The 20,367-nt window shown below is 30.3% G+C and overlaps 2 protein-coding genes, 1 long non-coding RNA gene and 1 other non-coding gene across 5 annotated transcripts; 1 reads left to right on the plus strand and 3 right to left on the minus strand.

Annotated features, from left to right (window-relative positions):
* Positions 1-5,138: 5,138 nt before the first annotated feature.
* On the minus strand, positions 5,139-6,414 carry LOC101249765 (uncharacterized). The gene is made up of 2 exons (XR_011211680.1): positions 5,988-6,414; positions 5,139-5,665 (listed from the first exon to the last, which is right to left on the minus strand). It is a non-coding gene; the product is annotated as an uncharacterized protein (transcript).
* Positions 6,415-6,871: 457 nt separating this feature from the next.
* On the minus strand, positions 6,872-8,916 carry LOC101250053 (uncharacterized). Its single transcript, XR_011211667.1, has 2 exons — positions 8,457-8,916; positions 6,872-7,335 (listed from the first exon to the last, which is right to left on the minus strand). It is a non-coding gene; the product is annotated as an uncharacterized lncRNA (long non-coding RNA).
* A 1,509-nt stretch (positions 8,917-10,425) lies between these two features.
* Positions 10,426-14,953, plus strand: LOC101250340 (uncharacterized). Of its 2 annotated transcripts, none has more exons than XM_004247760.5 (4): positions 10,426-11,034; positions 13,653-13,757; positions 13,861-13,917; positions 14,510-14,953. In XM_004247760.5, the coding sequence occupies exons 1-4, from the start codon at positions 10,717-10,719 to the stop codon at positions 14,837-14,839; spliced, it is 810 nt and encodes a 269-aa protein (XP_004247808.1). In that variant the 5' UTR covers positions 10,426-10,716; the 3' UTR covers positions 14,840-14,953. The 2 variants fall into 2 exon arrangements, with proteins under 2 accessions (XP_004247808.1, XP_010326805.1); XM_010328503.4 differs by having other exon boundaries at positions 10,522-11,034; positions 13,864-13,917.
* A 370-nt stretch (positions 14,954-15,323) lies between these two features.
* LOC101250631 (NADH dehydrogenase [ubiquinone] 1 alpha subcomplex subunit 13-B) lies at positions 15,324-19,799 on the minus strand. The gene is made up of 3 exons (XM_004247761.5): positions 19,284-19,799; positions 15,820-15,891; positions 15,324-15,716 (listed from the first exon to the last, which is right to left on the minus strand). The coding sequence occupies exons 1-3, from the start codon at positions 19,496-19,498 to the stop codon at positions 15,572-15,574; spliced, it is 432 nt and encodes a 143-aa protein (XP_004247809.1). The 5' UTR covers positions 19,499-19,799; the 3' UTR covers positions 15,324-15,571.
* Positions 19,800-20,367: the final 568 nt, after the last annotated feature.

Raw genomic sequence — 20,367 nt, forward strand, 5'->3', positions numbered from 1 at the left:
AAACTATAATTTGAAACGAATGAGTAGATAGACTTAACGAAGTTTAGAAAAAATATCCATTTTTTATTATTATTTCATATTTTTTTTGGAACTAAATTATATTAGTCTTCGTATCAATTATCATATTATACTATGTCCTCATCTATAAAGTATTAGGGTCAATGATACTAATACTTTATTAAATTAAATCTATTAATGACTCTTATTTTAGTCCTTTTCTATTCATAGTTTTATATGGTTAAAACTATTAAATGTTCTTGACTCTAACATATAGGCTTGAACATAATAAAAATAATTGTATGTTTTTAATCACTAAATTTTGATTGCGAATAATTTTGAAAGTGAAAATAAAAGTAATTGTTTTCATATCATGAGTATTACTAAATTAAATTACATTAATTTTTACCAACCATATTTTTTAACCAACTCAGATGGAGGAGGATTATATTTGGGAGCAAAATAAAAACCGTCTTCTTTAATTACCCAATAACATGTTTTTGAATCATATCCTCCATCAGCACCACAATTTCCACTATCTCTATACACTTCAAATCTAGCATCTTTTGTACCCCACCAAAAATGACAAAAGAATACCGTCTCACGAAAGAAACCTGATTTGAACTTGAAATGAAAGTCATCGTTGAATTTAGGATAATGTATCCCAAGATCGTTGTCTCCAGATGCACAATGAAATTTTATTTGAGGATAATTTTTTTGAATACCATCAACTATATGACAAGTAATAGCATTTGTTTGTTGAACAAATAATAAAATTGATAAAAACAAGAAGAAAGAAAAACTATTTTTCATTGAAAGAGAACTCATACTTTTATAATTAGTTCAATGTTTATTTTGTCTTCTCTAGTAAACACCTTTATTTATAATAGTTTTTTTTTGACTCATAAGTCAAAACTCATTCATTAGATTTTTTGACTAATGTTTTTTTTTTTTTAAAGCATTTTGGGTACTAATGAACTATGTTAGTTAGATAATCTTCAATTAATAATATGGATAGTAATTTGTGTTTCATATTCTACTTTTCTCTCTAATAGTCTAGGTAGCTTTAATTGATTGTAACTAGTCCCTCCGTCCATCTGGAATTATTTGTCATATTACGTTTTTTGAAAGTTAATTTGACTAATTTTTAAAGTTAAATTAGATCACATTAATTCAATATTATTTTTTTAAAAAATTAGATATTCTAAAATTATATGCAAAGTACTATAAATTACAATTTTTTGCATATTAATATGATGAAAAAATATATCTTAAAATGTTAGTCAAAATTTTTATAGTTTGACTCAAAAATAGAAACCATGACAAAAATAATACCGGACGGAGGGAGTATGAGATTGGGATGACATAGATTATAAGATCCCTTTTGATTAATTTAAGAAAATAGTTTTTAAATTAAAAAAAGAAGAAGTCAAACTTAAATAATTTTTAAGTAAAAAAATAAAAAGTCGAACTTAAATGATTGTCAAGTCAAAAAATAAAAAGTCAAACTTAAATAATTTTTAAGTAAAAAAATAAAAGTCGAACTTAAATGATTGTCAAGTCAAAAAAAAAAAGGCAAACTTACATGACTGTTAAGTCAAAAAATAAAAAGTCAAACTTAAATAATTTTTAAGTCAAAAAATAAAAAGTCAAATTTAAATAATTTTAAGTAAAAAAATAAAAGTCAACTTAAATGATTGTCAAGTCAAAAAATAAAAGTCAAACTTACATGACTGTTAAGTCAAAAAATAAAAAGTCAAACTTAAATAATTTCTAAGTCAAAAAATAAAAAATCGAACTCAAATAATTGTTAAGTCAAAAAATAAAAAGTCAAATTTACATGACTGTTAAGTCAAAAAATAAAAATTCAAACTTAATAATTTTTAAGTCAAAAATAAAAAATTCAAACTGAAATTACTTTTAAATAAAAAATAAAAAAATAAATTTAATTAACTTTTAAATTAATCCAAACACACTCTAATTAATTATGATGATAAATTGATTATCCTTAATGATTTTGAAATCTAGACAATTTTATTAGAACAATATAATTTTCGATTGATTATAAAGTTGTTTAAAAATTATACTATGAAATAGTTCTAAGTTGTATACATTGAACAATACTATTACATTGTAGCATAGTAACATGTAATAGCAAATTATTTATTCTATTTTGTATATTAAGGGCGTGACTTAATGATCAATGAAGTCTATTAAGAATTTTAAAATCTTACATTTAGATTTCAGTCGTAACCAAAACACTAGGTGAAGAAGCACATGTTTTATAAATATGGTTTCAGAGTAATCTGATGTTTGATTCGAAATAGATGACTATCTATATGAGAATGATGATTCAATATTTCGTGATTATTACATGGATTAAAAAAGAAATAGATCAATAGCAACACAAAAATTCACTGAAAGACGTCTTTAATAGGCAAGAAAAAGACATTTAAGACGGAGGGAAAAAATAAAAAGGAAATTCATACGACATAATTTAATTCTTAGTTGATTGACTAAGAGGAGATGATGCGACGAGGAGAACCGCATCTCAATTATAAATTAATTCTATCCTTAATAACTCAACTATATTCATAATATCAAAATTTCAATCTCTCGATCATTTTGATGAATCGCAAAACATATTTAATTAATTAAAATGAAATAGAGCCACTATAAGAATTGTCATAGTCATAATAAATTTCTTTTTTCATTTCATAATGTAATTAGATAACAAATATTAAATTACATTAATTTTTTTACCAACCAAATTGTCTAACAAAAGAAGATGGAGGAGGATTGTCATTGATAGCAAAATAAAAACCGTCTTCTTTAACTAACCAATAACATATTCCTTTGTTAGATCCTCCTGTTTCATGCCCACAAGCTCCAGTTTCTCTATACACTTCAAATGAGATATTTTTTTTACCCCACCAGAAATGACAAAAGAACACCGTCTCGAAAAAAAAATCTTTTTTGAACGAGAAATGAAAATCATCGTTGAATTTGGGATGATGCGTTCCGAGATCGTCTTTATGAGATTTACAGCGAAATATCAATTGGGGATCATTTTTTGCAATACCATCAACTATATGGACAGTAATAGCATTTGTTTGATGAAAAAATAACAAAAATGATAAAAACAATAAGGAAGAAAAACTAATTTCCATTGAAAGAGAACTCAAATTCTTATAATCAATTTTTTTATTATTATTTTATCTTCTCTAGTATACACCCTTATTTATAGTTGTTTCATAGAGAGCTTGTTTGGAATTTTATTTATTTATTTAGGACTCTTAAGTCAAAAAGGTCATAAATTAGATTTTTTGACTAATAATTTTCTATTTATTAATATGAATAATAATAATAATATATGTCTAATTTATTGATTTTCTTACTTTAACTATAAATATAGGTAGAACCGTTAATATGGACTAGGTCCGCTGGATCGGCTTGGCCTAATCCGGGATTTAATAGGGTTGGGCTAAGATTTTTGACGCCCATTTTAATTATATTATATTATAATTAAAAAATATAATATAATATTAAAATTTATATAATTGAAGAGAGTCCAAATTAAAAATAATTAGGTTAATATTTTTATCTATATATTTATACTTTTACTTGAAAAAAAACCCTTAATAAATAGAGATAATTTCAGAGACCTCCCTCCATGCTTCGCTCTATAACACTCACCTTCCTTGTGGTTTACGATATTACGTCTACCTCCCCTAATTTCATTTTCTTGTAACCATTTTTAAACCTATTTAAATAAATATAAATTAATTTAGATTTGCCTAATTTACCCTTATATATGAATGTTTAGATCTAATTTTCAATGATTTATCTTTATTCGTTGGTTCATGTTACTTTTTCGCTTGTGTAAATGTTTAACTAGAAAAATCTTATCGTTCTTGTCGAATTTCTTTCATGGGAAGTTCAATTTTGTCTTCTATTTGAAGAAATTGTTATCGAAAAATGATGGGTTATTGTGGGGGGAAAATTTACGTGAATTGGTAAATGTGAAATAGAGATAAAGATTTAATATTTGGTGAGAATGTAAGTCAGCTTAGTTGAAGACTTTGATCTTTGTTGGTTTAAAAAACAAGTTTTTGTGTTAATTTATTTTAAAGTATTTGTTAAATAAATTATTTTTTATATAATATTTATTAATAAGAAGAAATTTATATAAAAAAGAGTAAAATTGTCAAATCTATATTAATTTATATTTATTTTAAATAGGTTTAAAGAATGGTTACAAGTAAATGAAAATAAGGGAGGTAGACGTAATATTGTAAATCAAAGGGGAGGTGAGTGTTATAGAGCAAAACATGGAGGTCTCTATAATTATTTCTAATAAATATTATAAAAATAATTTTATTTTAATTTGATTAACAAGTACTAACATTAACATCATGTAATATTGTTTCGTCGATATTTATGACAATATTTTAAATTATAATTTAAAATTTAATTTAATATTATAAAAAATATATAATTTTTTTAAAAAAGTGGGTTGACCTGTCAAGCCTGTAGACCACGTACTTGTGGGTTGGGCCGATCATTTTCTGGCCCACGCCAAAAATAAGTTAGCTCGACCTAACCCGTAAAATGTAAAAGCCTGTATGGATTAGTCCGGATGGGGTGGGCTAGCCCATATTGACAATTCTAAATATAGGTAATTTTAATTGATAGTAATTAACTATTAAGGATGACATACGTTAATAGACAACTATACAAAATGATTTGAAAATCTAGAAAAAATTATTTGAAACAAGACAATTTTCAATTGACCATAAGAAAGCTATTTGAAACTTATACTATGGAATAATTCAAGTTGTATATATACATTGTACAAATTATTACATTATAGTGTAGTAATATGTCATAGAAAATTATATTTTCATTTAGTAATTAAGAATGAGGCCTAATGATCAATCAATAAAGTTGGTTGAGAATCTTAAGATCTTATATTTAAAATATCAGCCTCTTCTTATCTTAAATATTCTATAAAATTAATTGAATTAAGTTCAAATTGAACCGAATACCACAATTATCAAAGAAATAAATCAAATTTTAACTATAGAACATGTCCATACACACACATATAACAACACCAACACCAAATACGACAACAATACTTATGTCTCAATCCCAAATAAACCAGATTCGATATAAAATTACTTAATTATACATTAGTCATCAATTTACTACGACTCTCTTTAAATTTCTATTCGAACTTGCAACCAGCAACGTAAAACATAAGCAAGTTCATTTATTTATTTTCATACAATTTGTTCAACAAAAATCAAGATGCTAACAACATGTCTCTTATGAGTTTAAAAGGCAAAAACAATTTTTGGTGATTAGGTAGACTTTCTTTTATCAAAGGTACTTCTTTGAATTTTTTCATCCAATTTTGCAAATTAGGAAATGAATTTTCTTCAATTAATTTGACACCTCCAACATCTTCTATAATTTTAAGCCAATGACAAATCCATCCAAAAGATATATCCACTATCCCAATTTTTCCTCCAATAAAAAATATATTATTTTTCTGATTTTTAAAAGCATTTTCTTCTATAATTTTCAACATTTCCAAGCTGTCCTTCACTGCCTTTTCTTGTTCTTCCCCTTTTGATCTAAATATCATCCAAAGAGATACACTCTGCAAAAAGATTTTTAAAAGATAAAATTTGTCACTAAAAATAAATGGGAAATGGATTTGAAAAAAAAATACACTTATAATTATTATAGTGAATTTTTTTTTATTTAGTGTGTTAATAAATTTACTTAATATAAATATAAAATAACTTATCAAGAATCATTAAATTGTCTTTTTTAGAATCTAGAACTCGTATATATTCAGGATTTTGAATTTATGTCTACTGAAATGTACTTATCAAGAAATGAAACATGACAACTAATATGAGACAGGGCAGAGTAACGATTCTGTGTAAGCACACACCTTAGATGGAAATGAATCTTACCTTTTGTTCAAAATAATTCACCCAAAACCTAGCCAAAGCTCTTTGATAAGAATCAATAGGTAACAATGGATATTGATTTGGCCATATTTGATCAAGATATTCAAGAATGATCATAGATTCACAAATTGGTTTTCCATCATGAACAAGAATTGGAATTTTCTTGAAAATAGGATTATATTTCAAAAGCAAATCACTTTTATTTGCAAGATCTTCTTCTATATATTCATATAATAAGCCCTTTAATTTAAGAGCCCATATTATTCTTAATGAATATGGACTTGCCCATGATCCATGGAGCTTCAAATCTTGATCCATTTCTTTAATTTTCTTCATCATTTAGTGTCATTTTAAAGAAATGTTATGCTTGATCAACAAGAAAGTTTTGAAATTTTTTTAAGAGGAAGTTTTGACTAATGTACATTTTTTTTCTTATACTATAATAAATATTAGTAGTTATTTATGAATTTATTATCAATTTTATTCAAAGAGTACGTAGACTTACTCCATCATCATTATAATTGAGGCATACAGAAGATAAAATGTATCTAAATTTTAATTTTTTTTTATCTTTTGAGAAGATAAATATATTATTTTTTATAAACTCTCGAATCTAGTTATATACAGCTAACTCAATTAATCATATATTTAAACTCTTCTTCTAATTATATTTTATCCTTTTTTTTTCTTTTTCTTTCATTTTCTATTGGGTAGGTAGATGGTTGTTAGTTCAATAAAATATTTTTCCTACTCTGAGGATTAAATTTGATTAATTCTTTTTTTTTTTTTTGTAAAAGTTTGAATTTTGACTAGTTGCTTATTTTCTATTGAATTATAGGATGATGAGTACAAATGATTCAAAATATTTAGGAGATGTTCGAAAAAAATAATAATCAAAGAAAAATATTTTTATTAAAATAATAACTTAACAAACATATTAAAACGGAGAAAGTAATTATTTATTACATAGTTTGACAAATTAAAAATTTCAAGAAGATGACAATATCATCTCTCTTTGATTCTTTAAAAACACAAACATTTCATCATAATTAGGGAGATTCTCTTTGATGATTTGTTCTTCTTTGAAATTTTGTACCCAATTTAATAAATTAGGAAATAAATTAGGTTCCAATAATTTCACACCAATAATATCTTCAATAATTTCAAGCCAATGAGGAATTACTCCAAAAGCCAAGTCCACAATCCCAATTTTCTCACCACCAAAAAAAATATTTTCTTCATCTTCAATAAAGGCTTGTTCTTCAATGATTTTGAGCATTTCCATTGTTTCTTTGATGGCCTTTTCTTGTTTTTCACCACTTGTGTAATACATTGTCCCGACACATGCACCCTATATGACAATATAATTGATACAGATCGATTTAAAATTTAACTAGATAATTTAGTTTTACAGACGATTATCTAACTTTAAGTTTATAATAAACATCACGAGAAATATTAAATATGATCGTATCCCAAGAACAACATATGTAGGATGCCAAAAAATATAATTTTTTCTTAGTGATAGTACATAAACATGACCTTTAACTTGACGTCAACGAACAATGCCCTCCAACTTTTATAAGAACAAGTGGACACAAGTGTCCTACATGGCATAATACACGTAAAATGCCACGTATAGTACAAAATTGTCTTGTAGGGTGTCATGTAGGACTAATGTATTCATTTGATCAATTTTTTATACAAGTTTAAGTGTCTGGCAAGTGTATATCCAAAGTTAAAGGTCATAATTATCAATTAACGCCAAGTTAAGGATCATATTTTTCTTATGTGAGTACGACTACGTCAACAACAACTCACCTTACGTTGATACAACGCAGAAAATGAAATCTAATTAGTATCTCATTTTCGATCATCGTGATTTTTTTTTTAAAAAATGTTGTGTCACATCGATATTAGGTAAGATAAATTACCTTGTTGAAGTAACAACCTCATGTTTTCTTTGATATGTAGGTATAATAGAATTGTTTCTTTGATATATATTGAATTATTTTGATATTATATACCGCAAAAGTTACCTTCTAAAGTAAAATTCTTTTTGATATACAGGCATAATCGAAATATTTTACTATTATCTATTTAAAGGTTACTTTCTAAAGTCAAACTTTCATGAAATTGATATGCCAATTAAAAATTGAAGATACAGATCAAGAAATTGAATTTCAATTATTTGTGAAAAAATATCAATTGGTTGAAAACCTTGATAAAGGAAAGATATGATGTGTATGAATCACTCACATATTCTTCTGAATTATATGTATCCGCGGGATTAATTTGGAAAAAACAGTAGGGATATGCAAGAACAAACAATTTTTATCGGAAACGTTCCTCTAATGAATTCACTGAAAACATCTATAGTCAAATGGAATATATAGAATTGTGATCGATCAATCAAATATTGCAAACAGATTAGTTTAGCTCTAAAACGAGTATCGAAATGAAAAGACATACCTTATCTCCAGCAAATTTAACCCAAAATCTTGCAATGGATCTATCAAGAGGATCAATAGGAAGAAGTGGATTTTGAGGCCAAGTATCTTCAATATATTCAATAATCACCATAGATTCAGAAATTACTTTTTCACCATGAAAAAGAATTGGAAATCTCTTAAAAACTGGATTATATTTCATAATTAAAGAGCCATTATTTGAATGTTCTTCTTCTATATACTCAAATGGTATTCCTTTTAGCTTTAAAGCCCAAATAACCCTATAAGTAAACAAATTATAAGATGTTCCATGGAGTTTTACTTCATCCATTTTTGATAAATACAAGAACAAAAAACTTTACTCTAATGCATATAATTGAAATAATAGAAGCCCTATATATATGAAATTATCATGTTATAGTTTCATGGACCACTTTGCGTTTTTTTTTTTTAATAAAAAAATTAGAGTTTAAGTACTACCTAATGATATAAAAATACAAATCAGATAATTTATAATACATATATAATCTTTTATCAAGTGTTTGATATCCACATAGGAATAAAACGTTTCTTAACAAAGACAATTTCATACTCATCAGAAGTCAGTTCTCAAGCTCGAGAATTCAAGATCACTGATTAAATAGTATATGAAAGAGTAATTATCAATTAGTCACCATGTTTTATAGGAACAACAATATTCTATCACTTCTATAGCTAAAACATCTTAACATCGAAGTTCTGATGTGTTTCAGTGTAAGAAAATTATGTTGATAACATTACGTAATAATATGATAAAATTACAATATTTAAGTACATGATCTTTTGAAAATAACTTTTTAACCTTCACGAGATAATAATAAATTCATGTATATTCAAATCTCTTTGAGTCTCTATTTCGTGAATTTTCATTGAGAATATTATTGTTATCGATAAAATTACTAAAATCCAAAGATAAAGGATATAAGTATGTTTTGTTTCTAGTTGCTACATGAGATTCCATATCTTTTGCCCTTTTTAGTTGATGTATATTAATATATTAATATTATTAAACTTAATTGTATGGATGTCCTTTTTATGATAAAAAAGTAGATAGAAAATATGATCATATTATTTAGGTAAAATCATGATTGATGATAAAAAAGTAGATGGAAAACATAATCATATTATTTAGGTACAATCATGATTAATTATGACATAATTAAAGATTTAAATAAATCATAAGAAACAATTTTGATTTCAGAGTTAAAATTGACATCATTCTAATTGGTCCCAAAAAAAGTTTAAGAGAAATAGATTAAATTATAAGGTGATTTGCGTATATTTTATTTTTTCAAAAAATTGTATATGTTATTTGTTATTGTTATATTATACTTTTTTTTGGAAGGCTGAAATCCTTAATTATTAGTATTTTAATTCTTTTTCCTAATCTTATAAAAATACTATTATTTTTTTCTAATTCTACAAAACAATACGTAAAATAATATATAATATATAAAAGTCTCTTTATAATACATATATAATCTTTATTTAGTTTAGCTAAAAAGTCTCTTTTGACAGAATTAACTCTTTTTATTTATAAAATATATTACTATTTTTTTGAATTGTATTTATTTTCTTTATGTATCACACATTTATATTTATATTTTTCAAATCTCATGAATAAAAGTCTTAAATTCGTTATTGTATACGTATTATTTCCTCAAATCATTACGAATGTCCTCGTATAATTTTTTTCAAAATTGTTCATCATTCGAGAAATGTGTTTTACTCATTAATCTTCTATGCAACTTTGTGTTTTTCTTCTTCTTCTTTACTAACACTAATTAAATTTTGTAATATGTATTAATTTGGAACAACAAGAGATATAGCTAAAAAGAATTCGAGAGAATTTTCTTTCGAATTGATGTACAAATGAATTGAATAGACTTTTTCTTATCGAAATAAAATTGCTCTATAAGCTACTCGCAAATTGATGTAGAAAGTTGTTTACTAAGCTACGTGCAAGTTTCTTGTAGGAGTATTTTTATTTTTTATTTTATCTTTGATTTTTGATGTCTATATATAAAGTTTTAGTAAATTCAAATAAAAAAAATAAAATATTTTCTAACAAAAATAATTTCGTACGCGTATTGACGTTGTTTTATTACAACTAACTCCCTCCCCGGTAAAACCCAAACCCCGCCGGCCACCGCCTCAGCCTTATAAAATCCAAAAGACTTATTTGCGAAGTAATCAGCTCAAGATTCTTGATTTTCTGGACACCCTTTTACTAATCACCTCCAATGACAGAAACCAGAACCTGCGAGTTTGGTCATATAAAGAAGACCACCATGAGTAGTGAAGATGGGGTTTCTGGGTTGCCCTGTTTTGGGGTTGAAGATGATAAAGGTGGAATCTTGGAAGATCGGTTTGCAGAAAAAGGGAAGAAGAAAAGGAGAATTTGTGAAATGGGTTGGTTGAGTGATCCATTAGTTGTTCTTGGGACAGATGTTATGTTGATGATTTTGAGCTGTCTAGACGCACGCAGCGTGGCACTGTGTCTCCTTGTATCTCGTGGATGGAGGGCTGTTGCTTCTTCTGATAAGATTTGGAGCTCCAAGGTTTGAACTTTCATTTAGTTGAGTTGTCAAAATTCAATTTTGGTAAATTAAGGTTCATTTCATGTCAAAACTTTGTTACTACAATTGTGTTTTTTTTGTTATATGGTTTTATCCCCGAAATCGCTCCTCAGTCGCAAATTGTAATGCTTTTTTACTACTTATTTATCAAAATTGGTATATCAAAGCAAGAACATTTACTATGTTGTAAGTTTAGGAGTAGACGGATGCCTTAGTGTGGAGGTGGGCTATAGAGGTATAGTTATGCTGACGTAGGATATGACCTTAGATAGGAGGTTGTGGAGAATATGGATTAGGGTAGATTATTAGTAAGAAGTGGCGTGTTATCTTGCTAATCCTTCCATACTAGTAAAGTTTCATGTGATTCGATGCTAACCTCTATGTATTGCAAGAAACTCCTATGTGTACTTATGTATACCTTAATGAAAGCCTAACTATTTCAGCCTTCTAAATTGGAACTTGCTAAAAGGTTGGGATACATTGGAACAATGATCCAAATAATCTTAATGTTTTGAATTCAAAAATGCCGCCAACCAGATTGTGTCAAATTATAGCTTTAGGAACACTTTGTATAATCCAATGTCTTTTCTTCAAATGACCGAACTCTCACAAATAATGCAAATACTTAGGGGTGACAGTAGTGGAAATAGCTAGTATGAAATTTCTTGGCACTTACCTGCTGTGCTAATACTCCTGTAGTTTCATGTACTTGATTATTGTATTGTTTGTTTAGTTACTGTTCCTTTTTTTTTCAAAATGCTTTTTCTTGCTTTTTGTAATATTTTGATATAGTTTCTTCACCTCTGCTATTTTTTTAACCTGATTTGAAATGTCTTATTGGAAATAACCTCTCTACCTCATAAAGATAGGGGTAACGTCTGCATATACTTTACACCCCCTGGACCCAAGTGGGATTACACGGGGTATGTTGTTGTTGTTGCAAGTTTTACATTATTGTTGGGTCAATTTTCACTTGCAGCTGCAGGTCCTCTCTGAACATTTCTAGTTGGTTTGTTGGGAAGATGATAAATTGTTGAAGATGAATTGTCTCTTTATGTTTCTTGCTCTTAATTGCTTTACCAGGTATTGGAACATAAATTCTTCAGGGACTATTCTTAAAATTGGATCTTCTTTTCCTAAGAACATTGGATCTTCTTCTATTTTAACGTCTTCCCTTAGAGACTACAAATTATGTAAAAAACACATTGTCTTTGTGTATCTTCTTGCCCATTTGATCTGGAGTTTAGCCCTTACAAGTATACACATTGTGTGCTCTTTGCTAAAACTATGCTATGTTATCTTTAAATATCACCCCCCTCAAAAGGAATTTTCATCCTTTACCCGTCGCAAACAAGCAAATAAGACCTTACATATTCTCTTTCTACTTGTGAGTTATTTATATGATGTGGTGGTAGCTAGTGTTAATTGAATCATATTAGTGGTCAGAAAGTAGTTTTGGATTTTGAAGAGTTGGAAAGAAAAAATCTGCAGCCTATGATTTGGTGGTAGCTATTACATATTTTAAGAAAGGGAAATTATCACCGAGTAACTTATGAAACTGGAGGTAACCATAGTCAAATAAACATGTGATAGAAGTTCATTTCAAGCTGTAAGGTTATTCCAGGAAGACCAATGACCGCCCAATATAGGTATAGTGTCTTAGACTTAAAGCTAAAAAGCGGAGCTAGAAAAGGAAATGACTTGCAAACAAACTGCAGATTAAGTGGTAGAATTAGTAGTAACCAGTTAGTGTTTCAAGGAAAACTATGGAAGTCATGTATGAGGAGAACTATGCCAACACACTCGACGACTCCATAAGAAATTTCGATTGTGGAATATGGCCTTCTGAAAGCTTAGAAGCTTAGTGTCTATGAACCACGGTGTTGGAAGTTTGGGCCCCTTCTCATCAATAACCAGCCCAAAAGATAACTTCTTTTGGGATTTGAAAAATTGGTTGAACCAACGTGGACATCCCAGGCTTCAATCTCTACTAAAACACTTGATGTGAGTCCATCTACTTCTGAAAGCTTAGAAGATTAATGGTTATGAACCATCACGATATTGGGAGTTTGAACCACCGCCTCGCCAACAATCAGCCTAAAAGGAAAGTAGACTTTCTAGGGGTTGAAAATTAGATTGAGCTTTGGGATAAATATGTGGAAATCCTAGGTTTCAGTCTTAGTTATAACACTGCTTGTGTGGGACCATCTACTCAAGTCATGGTGGTAGGATTACCATGGTGGCTTATACTTGCGAGTTGGACTGGCTGCACCATAGTCAAGGTGCATGCATCCGGATACTATTAATGAAGAAAATAAAGAGAAAAAAAAATATTATGATACTGTTTTTCTTGGAGTCATCAACAGTTCCATAAAAGTGAAATGAGTTTTGCTCAGTATTTGTTGTTTCCTTTCACTAAATGTTAATGATTCAGAGTTCGTCCTTTGTAAAATGACGTTATTTTCTTCCTTCATGCTCTTAGCGAGTAAACAACAGTAAATTCTAAATAAGAAGAGATGAAGTCATGTGCAAATTTAATTACAACTTCACAGCAGATCAATGACAGCAGATCAATGATCTTTCTTGGCATCTCTTTGTAGTGTGAAGAATTATGGCGAGGCAAAACACATTTACCTCGGTTAGCAAAAGTAAATGATTTGTCGAAGTTGGTCGTTTACTCACTGTCTGTAATGGATGGTAAACGTGTGAGTATTGGAACTCTCTCCTTAGCACTTCCACATACAATATACGTTAATCTTTTTCGTTTGATTTGTCTGACGTTACTTCTTCATATATTATTTTTCTTAGAAGCGAATAAGAAAGGAGGATTTGTATGATCATGTGTGGGAGTTCCATTTCACCGAGGTATGAGCCTATTTATATTCCTTCTTTCTAAGTCTTACTTGCCAATTTTGGAAGTCCATGAATAGGCATTATCCACCCATATAAATCATGCATGGCTGCAGCTCGCACCAAATTGAGTAGATATAGTTTGTACGTGCTTGAGAAAACTTAAATCTGTACGATTGAAGTTAAAACGTCCGTTTGAGGGTCGGTCTTTGTGTAGCTTTGCAAGTAGTTGGTAAGACTGCATAATACCTTCATTTCTTGTTCATTATGTTTAACTTTTTGTTCTTCACTGGTCAGTTTCATAGAGCTTTTGCCAAAATTGAAAACGGTTTGCATGGTTCTGTATCCTGTAAGTGCTATTTGAACCACTTCTGCTGCTGCCTTTGATTGCTATTTCTTCACAGTTTAATGCATCTGGATTCAATAAAGCTTTGATTGGAAACTAGAGGAAGGAAGAGAAGTTTTTTGGTTTGACAAGAGAGTGAAAAAAACGAAGTGAAGCAGATTTCCCTCTTTCCTTTCGCTAGTTTCCGTCATAGGATAACAAAGATAAAACATAATCCTTGTATAACTACAACCTATACTACTTGTGTGGACGAATCCTTAGGCGGCTCCTGAGTACTGGCGAATGCTCGATCCCTACAGGAATGGAACTGGACGTCCCCTGCGCCGTTATTTTCTTCCAGATGGAAGTCAGACTGCAGAACCAGATGACAAGATATGGGGTGGTCATGAATCTTGCTACTCCATAGTAACTAGCTTGCTTGCAGATGGAAATATAAGAGAACACTACGTGAGGATAAACCGTTGGCCGCCTATGTATGTGACAAGGAAGGAAGATTGGAGCTGGGAGATCTCTAACAACTTTTGTACCTACAAGAGCATACCAGATGCTGATAAAAAAGATGGCACTGGACCTTTGTTTCTACTTCACTAGGCCTCTACAGTAGTTTCTACTTTGAAGCCAAACTATGGAGATGTTTGTTTGAATAATTGTAAGGCCTTTTGTAAAGTATATTTTGTTGATATTAATAAGTTTTGCAAGTTTTAATTGTTGCTACTTTATTCAAAGTAATGCGCGAGATACATTAATCGTTTGATAAGATACATTACATTTTATACGTGATACACTAATCTGATGCGTGAAAATGAGAAATTTCGGAGATTAGTAAAACTAATAGGGTAGTAGTAGTTCTCAAACACCATGGGATTAGTAATAAGACAATTTACTGTTAAAGGGAAGTGAAAAAGAAGTACTCTAATGATAATAATAATTAGGAAAACAATCTTTAGCATAACTTAATATTTGTCAGAAACATTCAAGGATAATTTCTGCTAGATTTGGCTTCTCTAGTGTTTTGAGGCAACTGGAAAAGCCACTTCCATATTGTAATTGGATGAAAACACATTGAGAAGATGGATGATGAAGGACGCCTATTCATTAAAAAACGATCTGAATCAACTATAAGAGAAACATGAAGTTGCATTGTCTCTTATGATCCCAACTCGTAATGCTAATAGCGTTAAAGCAATCATCTTAAACATGTTGCACAGATTTTGCAGATACAATTTTATTCCAATGAGGAAAGAAATCCGAAAGAAAGTATGACCTCCACTGACATGAACCAGTTTTTCGTGCTGCATGTCCTGGAAGCTTTACCAGCATCTCTTACCAGACATCAGGACGAAGCTCTCCAGTTGCTGGAGGCATCCATTTCCCAGAGTTGTAAACACTTTCACCAACTTTCCAACCGGGAACATCCTTCATGATTCTCGCCTCTTCTTCAAGATACTTCTTCCACTCTTTAACAAATCTAAATAAGCAAAAAAAAAAAAAAAGTAGGATAAGTTATAACGAGTTCCAGAGTACGATAAATAAACAGGGCATGGAATGGAAACAAATTCAAGGAGGCTCGCCTTTCATCTTCTTCAGCTTGAAGCATGGGTAATATAGCCCTTCGGGCAGCATATTTTTCTTCCTTTATCACCCTACATAGTGAAAATATTATCAGAACTTCTTCTAAAGAAGTTTGAGATTGACGGTGGTTTTGGGAACTATGGAGGAGGTGTCAACCAGTGCACATATTCCAAAACATAAGAAGGGAGTTTTAGGTATGTCCTCAGATCAAACAACTTCTCCAAGCTCCTCCAAGAACCCCGATATCAGAGAGCTCTGACTCCTATGTTTTCAGAGCATGGATAACAAATGATGACCCAATATTGATTAAAATAACATCAATGATGCATCTAGCCCTGATATTATGCTCGAATGAAAATGGACCTTGGGACTATTTCAAATCCAAGAGTTAGCTCATGAATTGAAAATACTCCACTACCATATAGAAAGACAAGAGTCCACACCCTCAAACCAATGTATGCGTAAGGTGAGAAGTGACCAAGACAACATATAGATATTAGAACAGAGACCCCCAAACCATGTGGGGCTTAACACGGGCATGCTCCATTTAGAGCATAGATGAAATAACATGGCAGTTTAACATTAGGTAATTAAACACCAGGATAGGTTTGGCTCTAAATACCAAGTTGAATTGTGTGACTACCTTATCTTAAAACTTCAAAATTATTAGAGTGAAGGCACCTTTATTTATTTGTATTAGGTCTTCAACCCAAACAATTGATGACTAATGTAAATAAACAACATCCAGAGTCCCACAAGCAGTAGAACTTCATCCCCCTATTAGTTAATCATATGATAAATGCTTAAACATGAGTTTTACATAAAGAGAAAAAGCTGGCAACACAAAATAGATTTTCAAACATGTAGAAGGAATGAGATGCATGCTGATTTGAATCACTAACAATATCATAGGTGAATTGTTCATTGTGACGCAGTGATAAAGCCAATTCCATTGATCCAATTGATAGTTTTGGCTAACCAGAGATGTGAATATCTTAGCTGAAAATAATATCTAAGAAGAACTGCCCCAGCTGGTTATTCTATGTTCTTATGGAACACCCCAACTTTACGTGATTTACCCAAATAAAAAAGAAAGCATGTGAATTCCAAATAAATTGTGTAGTTTAATCCCTCTCCATTTTGGCTTGTTTTGGATCATGCCCCAGTCCATCAAGGAAGCCTATATCAACTGCAATTTTTAGACAGTTGACAAAGCCATCAAAAAAGATCTGGAAAATGATTCCCGCAGTCATTTTTCAGGTTGTTTGAAATGAAAGAGACTACATGTGTTTTGATGGAATATCAACTGCAAAATTGATCATAGCTAAAAGCTAACTTCAATATGGGAAGTATGACACTATGCTAAGAGATTATCTATTGTATTTGAAGGAGATTAAGATCATAAATTTACTAATTTATTTTCAAAGTATAGAAAGATAACCCAGGGGGGAGCACATAAGAAGACTCACTAGTATTGTAGTTATTGGTGACAATCACAAGCCTCTACAGTTGAAACCCTCTAAAGTTGAAGATTTGTAAACTGGTGACACCTATCCCCCACCCCCAAACCAAAACAATGCAGACAAATAAATTTTCAAGCAGATGAGAAAAAACTGGCAGCTCTCGTACTCTCTTCTTCATGATCTGAGTTCAGATTTTATGCGTGAGAAAAACTTTCAGGTTGGACATGAGAAACAGTAAAGCTCTGGCTTTGGAAATCGGATTCTCGATGACGACTATCCTCACTTTCAAGCCATTGAATTTAAAGGATTTATCATCTCCACGAGATAAATCTTTTTGGTGTTGCCAAATGAATTATAAGAAAGAGATAACTAATGAAGACAACTTCATTTTTATTTTTTTTTGGATAAGATAACAAATTCATTTTTTTTATTGTTAATGAAAACTTCTCTTAGGATTATACATTCCAATATCTCCATCCAAGGGTTTGCAATAACCACACGATGACAGTTCACCAGAGCATCAAGACAGTCACAATTGGCTAGATCTGAAAATAATATCTCGCACTATTTCTTCTTTTTTCCTACGTCAGAGAAATGTCCTTTGGGATTCCATCCCGACTTTGTTGGCCAACAGGTTTAAAATTCCAGGGACTATGTGTCCCCACCCATCTACAGTCTACCCTCCAACCTGCTTAAATATCCTGCTAACTAGAAACTCCGTTATCTTTCACTCCATCTTAAATTCCATTTTTCGAGAGAACCTATCATTCAAAAAGATGATTCATCAGATTTCTGACTACTCTATGAAGTTTATAATATCCTTCTTCAGAAGATACACAACTCAAAAGGGCCATAACATGAAATCTGACATATGCAATACCTTAAAGGCTTTCCTGTTAGCAGAGGAATCTTCATTAAAATTCATTCATATCTATAAGATCTACAGTCACTGGAAGCACCAGGACAATTGCTGGAGTCTGTCCCATAGAAAGGATGGAACACATTTATTTTGATGATCTATTATTGCTTACCAGATACAAATCTGTTAACTGGTGTTTCCATCTCAAGAAGCTTTATAAGCACTGGAGTATGTTAACTGTTAAGGGGATAATACATTCTATTTAACTTAATGAAAACAACTCAATAGTCCAAAATCCAGAATGCCCCTTCCATTTGGAGCAAACTTTTCTATCTACTGTGAAAGGATCCTGATTTCGATGATTTTGGAAGTATGAGAAATAACCACAGCCAGCATGCCACATTGGGTACTAGCTTTTATTTCACAATCAGACAAACCAGCAAACTAGACATTCTGGTTCTCCTCTAACTGGAGCAGTTCTGCTGTGCAAAGAAACAACTTCTTAGAGTAGCAATCACTTGCTTCAAGTCAACAAATGACAAGATTATCAATGATGCACACAAATCTTAATAGAAAGTAAAAAATCAAGACCAATTTGTACTAGCACGTAAAAGTAACCTACTCAAGATATAATTTTTCACAGAGTCATCACATTTCTGCTGAAGTGTACACCCATCACCACAGATCAACACCCTTGCTCAAGGACTGGTTTCAAATCTACCACTTTCCATTCTTAACTCAAAACTCGGGCGTATGCTCATCATGAGTCACAGCCTAATACTTCTCTTTAATCGGAATCCACACATTTTAAAAACCTTTTCTTCAATCTAATTCCACTTACCAATTCAGATGAATTGTCAAATTCCACCTACCTTAATCAAATAAACTGAAAAGAAAAACAACAAGAAGCTCGATTCTTAATCAGCTCAACTCAACCATAGCACACAAATTCAGCTAACATTTTTAGGGTTTACCAAGAACCACAATCAGCTATCACCCACATAACCCAAAAAAAAGAAAAGGAACAAACTTTTTCACAAACAACAAAAATTAACACATACCCAGATCAAATCAAGCCAAAATAAACACACCCAAATGAATTTTCTTCTCACAAACTTAAAAAAAAAAACTCGATTCATACCTTCGCTTCTTATTTCCTACGCCGACTTGGTACATACCCCATGAGAAAACACCAAAAGCAGTAAGGAAAATAGCCATAGCACTTGGACCAGTGTTAGGGATCCGGCGAGCGAATCGAACCGGTGCAAAACCGCCTGGTGGTGGACCATCTTGCAATAAGGGCATGTCTTTCACGCTAGCCATTCCGGCTTTCTTCCTTATCATTGCCTCCGTCATTTTTCCTACAGTGTGATTTTCCCTCTGTGCCGGAACACTGTAATTTTGAGCTGCTTTACAGGGCTACAGTGATGGCGATTCAATGGAGAAGAAAACTGCGATTTGGAAAAAAGTTGAGAAGAAGAAGAAGAGATGATGGTAATGTCGGGTCGGGTCGGGTCGGGTCAGTATACTAACCAGTGGAAATTTGACACGTTAGCTTGACCCTGCGGGTGATATTGTGAATTCTCACTGTCCAGTGATCCTAATAATTATGCTTATTTTTTAAAGTAATTAATTATTATTAATGTTAAAAATACACCTAATATTATTATTAATTGCGAGTTTCATATTTAACTAATAATTTTTTATTTATTTAACTTGATTTATTATTATTTATATTTCATATTTAATTATTAATTTTTTATTATTTAACTTGATTTATTATTATGTATATATTAAGAAAATAATTGATAGTGAAATGAAATAGAGGCAAGAATGAATTATCAATGTTAAAGATAAAAGGTTTGAGGTCTTGAAATGTCATATTAAATTACATATAATCTTTATAGTCTGAAACTATTAAGTATGTGCTTCATTAAGACACATTTTAACTTTATTTAAATATTTAAATATAATAAATATATATAATTTGATATTTATATTGAGTGCGAATAATTTTTCACCTTATTAAAGTACGTGATAATTTAAGTGTTTCATTAGTTTAAGACTTTGTGAGGAGTGAAAAATTGTTCAATTAGTGAATACGTATATTTTATTATCGAGGTATTACAATATTAATAATTATATATCAAGTGAAATTCAACCATTGAGATTTAGGTGAAAAAAATATTTTTAAAAACCCTTTAGGTTATGTAACACATAACAAA

Source organism: Solanum lycopersicum, chromosome 9, assembly GCF_036512215.1.
Source record: "Solanum lycopersicum chromosome 9, SLM_r2.1".
Classification (NCBI taxonomy): domain Eukaryota; kingdom Viridiplantae; phylum Streptophyta; class Magnoliopsida; order Solanales; family Solanaceae; genus Solanum; species Solanum lycopersicum.

Coding starts and splice junctions, on each gene's coding strand:
- LOC101250340 (XM_004247760.5), top strand. CDS start 10,717: ATGACAGAAACCAGAACCTGCGAGTTTGGTCATATAAAGAAGACCACC. Junction 13,758..13,860: donor CTGTAATGGATGGTAAACGT/GTGAGTATTGGA, acceptor TATTTTTCTTAG/AAGCGAATAAGAAAGGAGGA. Junction 13,918..14,509: donor GGGAGTTCCATTTCACCGAG/GTATGAGCCTAT, acceptor ACGAATCCTTAG/GCGGCTCCTGAGTACTGGCG.
- LOC101250631 (XM_004247761.5), bottom strand. CDS start 19,498: ATGACGGAGGCAATGATAAGGAAGAAAGCCGGAATGGCTAGCGTGAAA. Junction 15,892..19,283: donor GTAGGAAATAAGAAGCGAAG/GTATGAATCGAG, acceptor TTCACTATGTAG/GGTGATAAAGGAAGAAAAAT. Junction 15,717..15,819: donor CAAGCTGAAGAAGATGAAAG/GCGAGCCTCCTT, acceptor TTGCTTATTTAG/ATTTGTTAAAGAGTGGAAGA.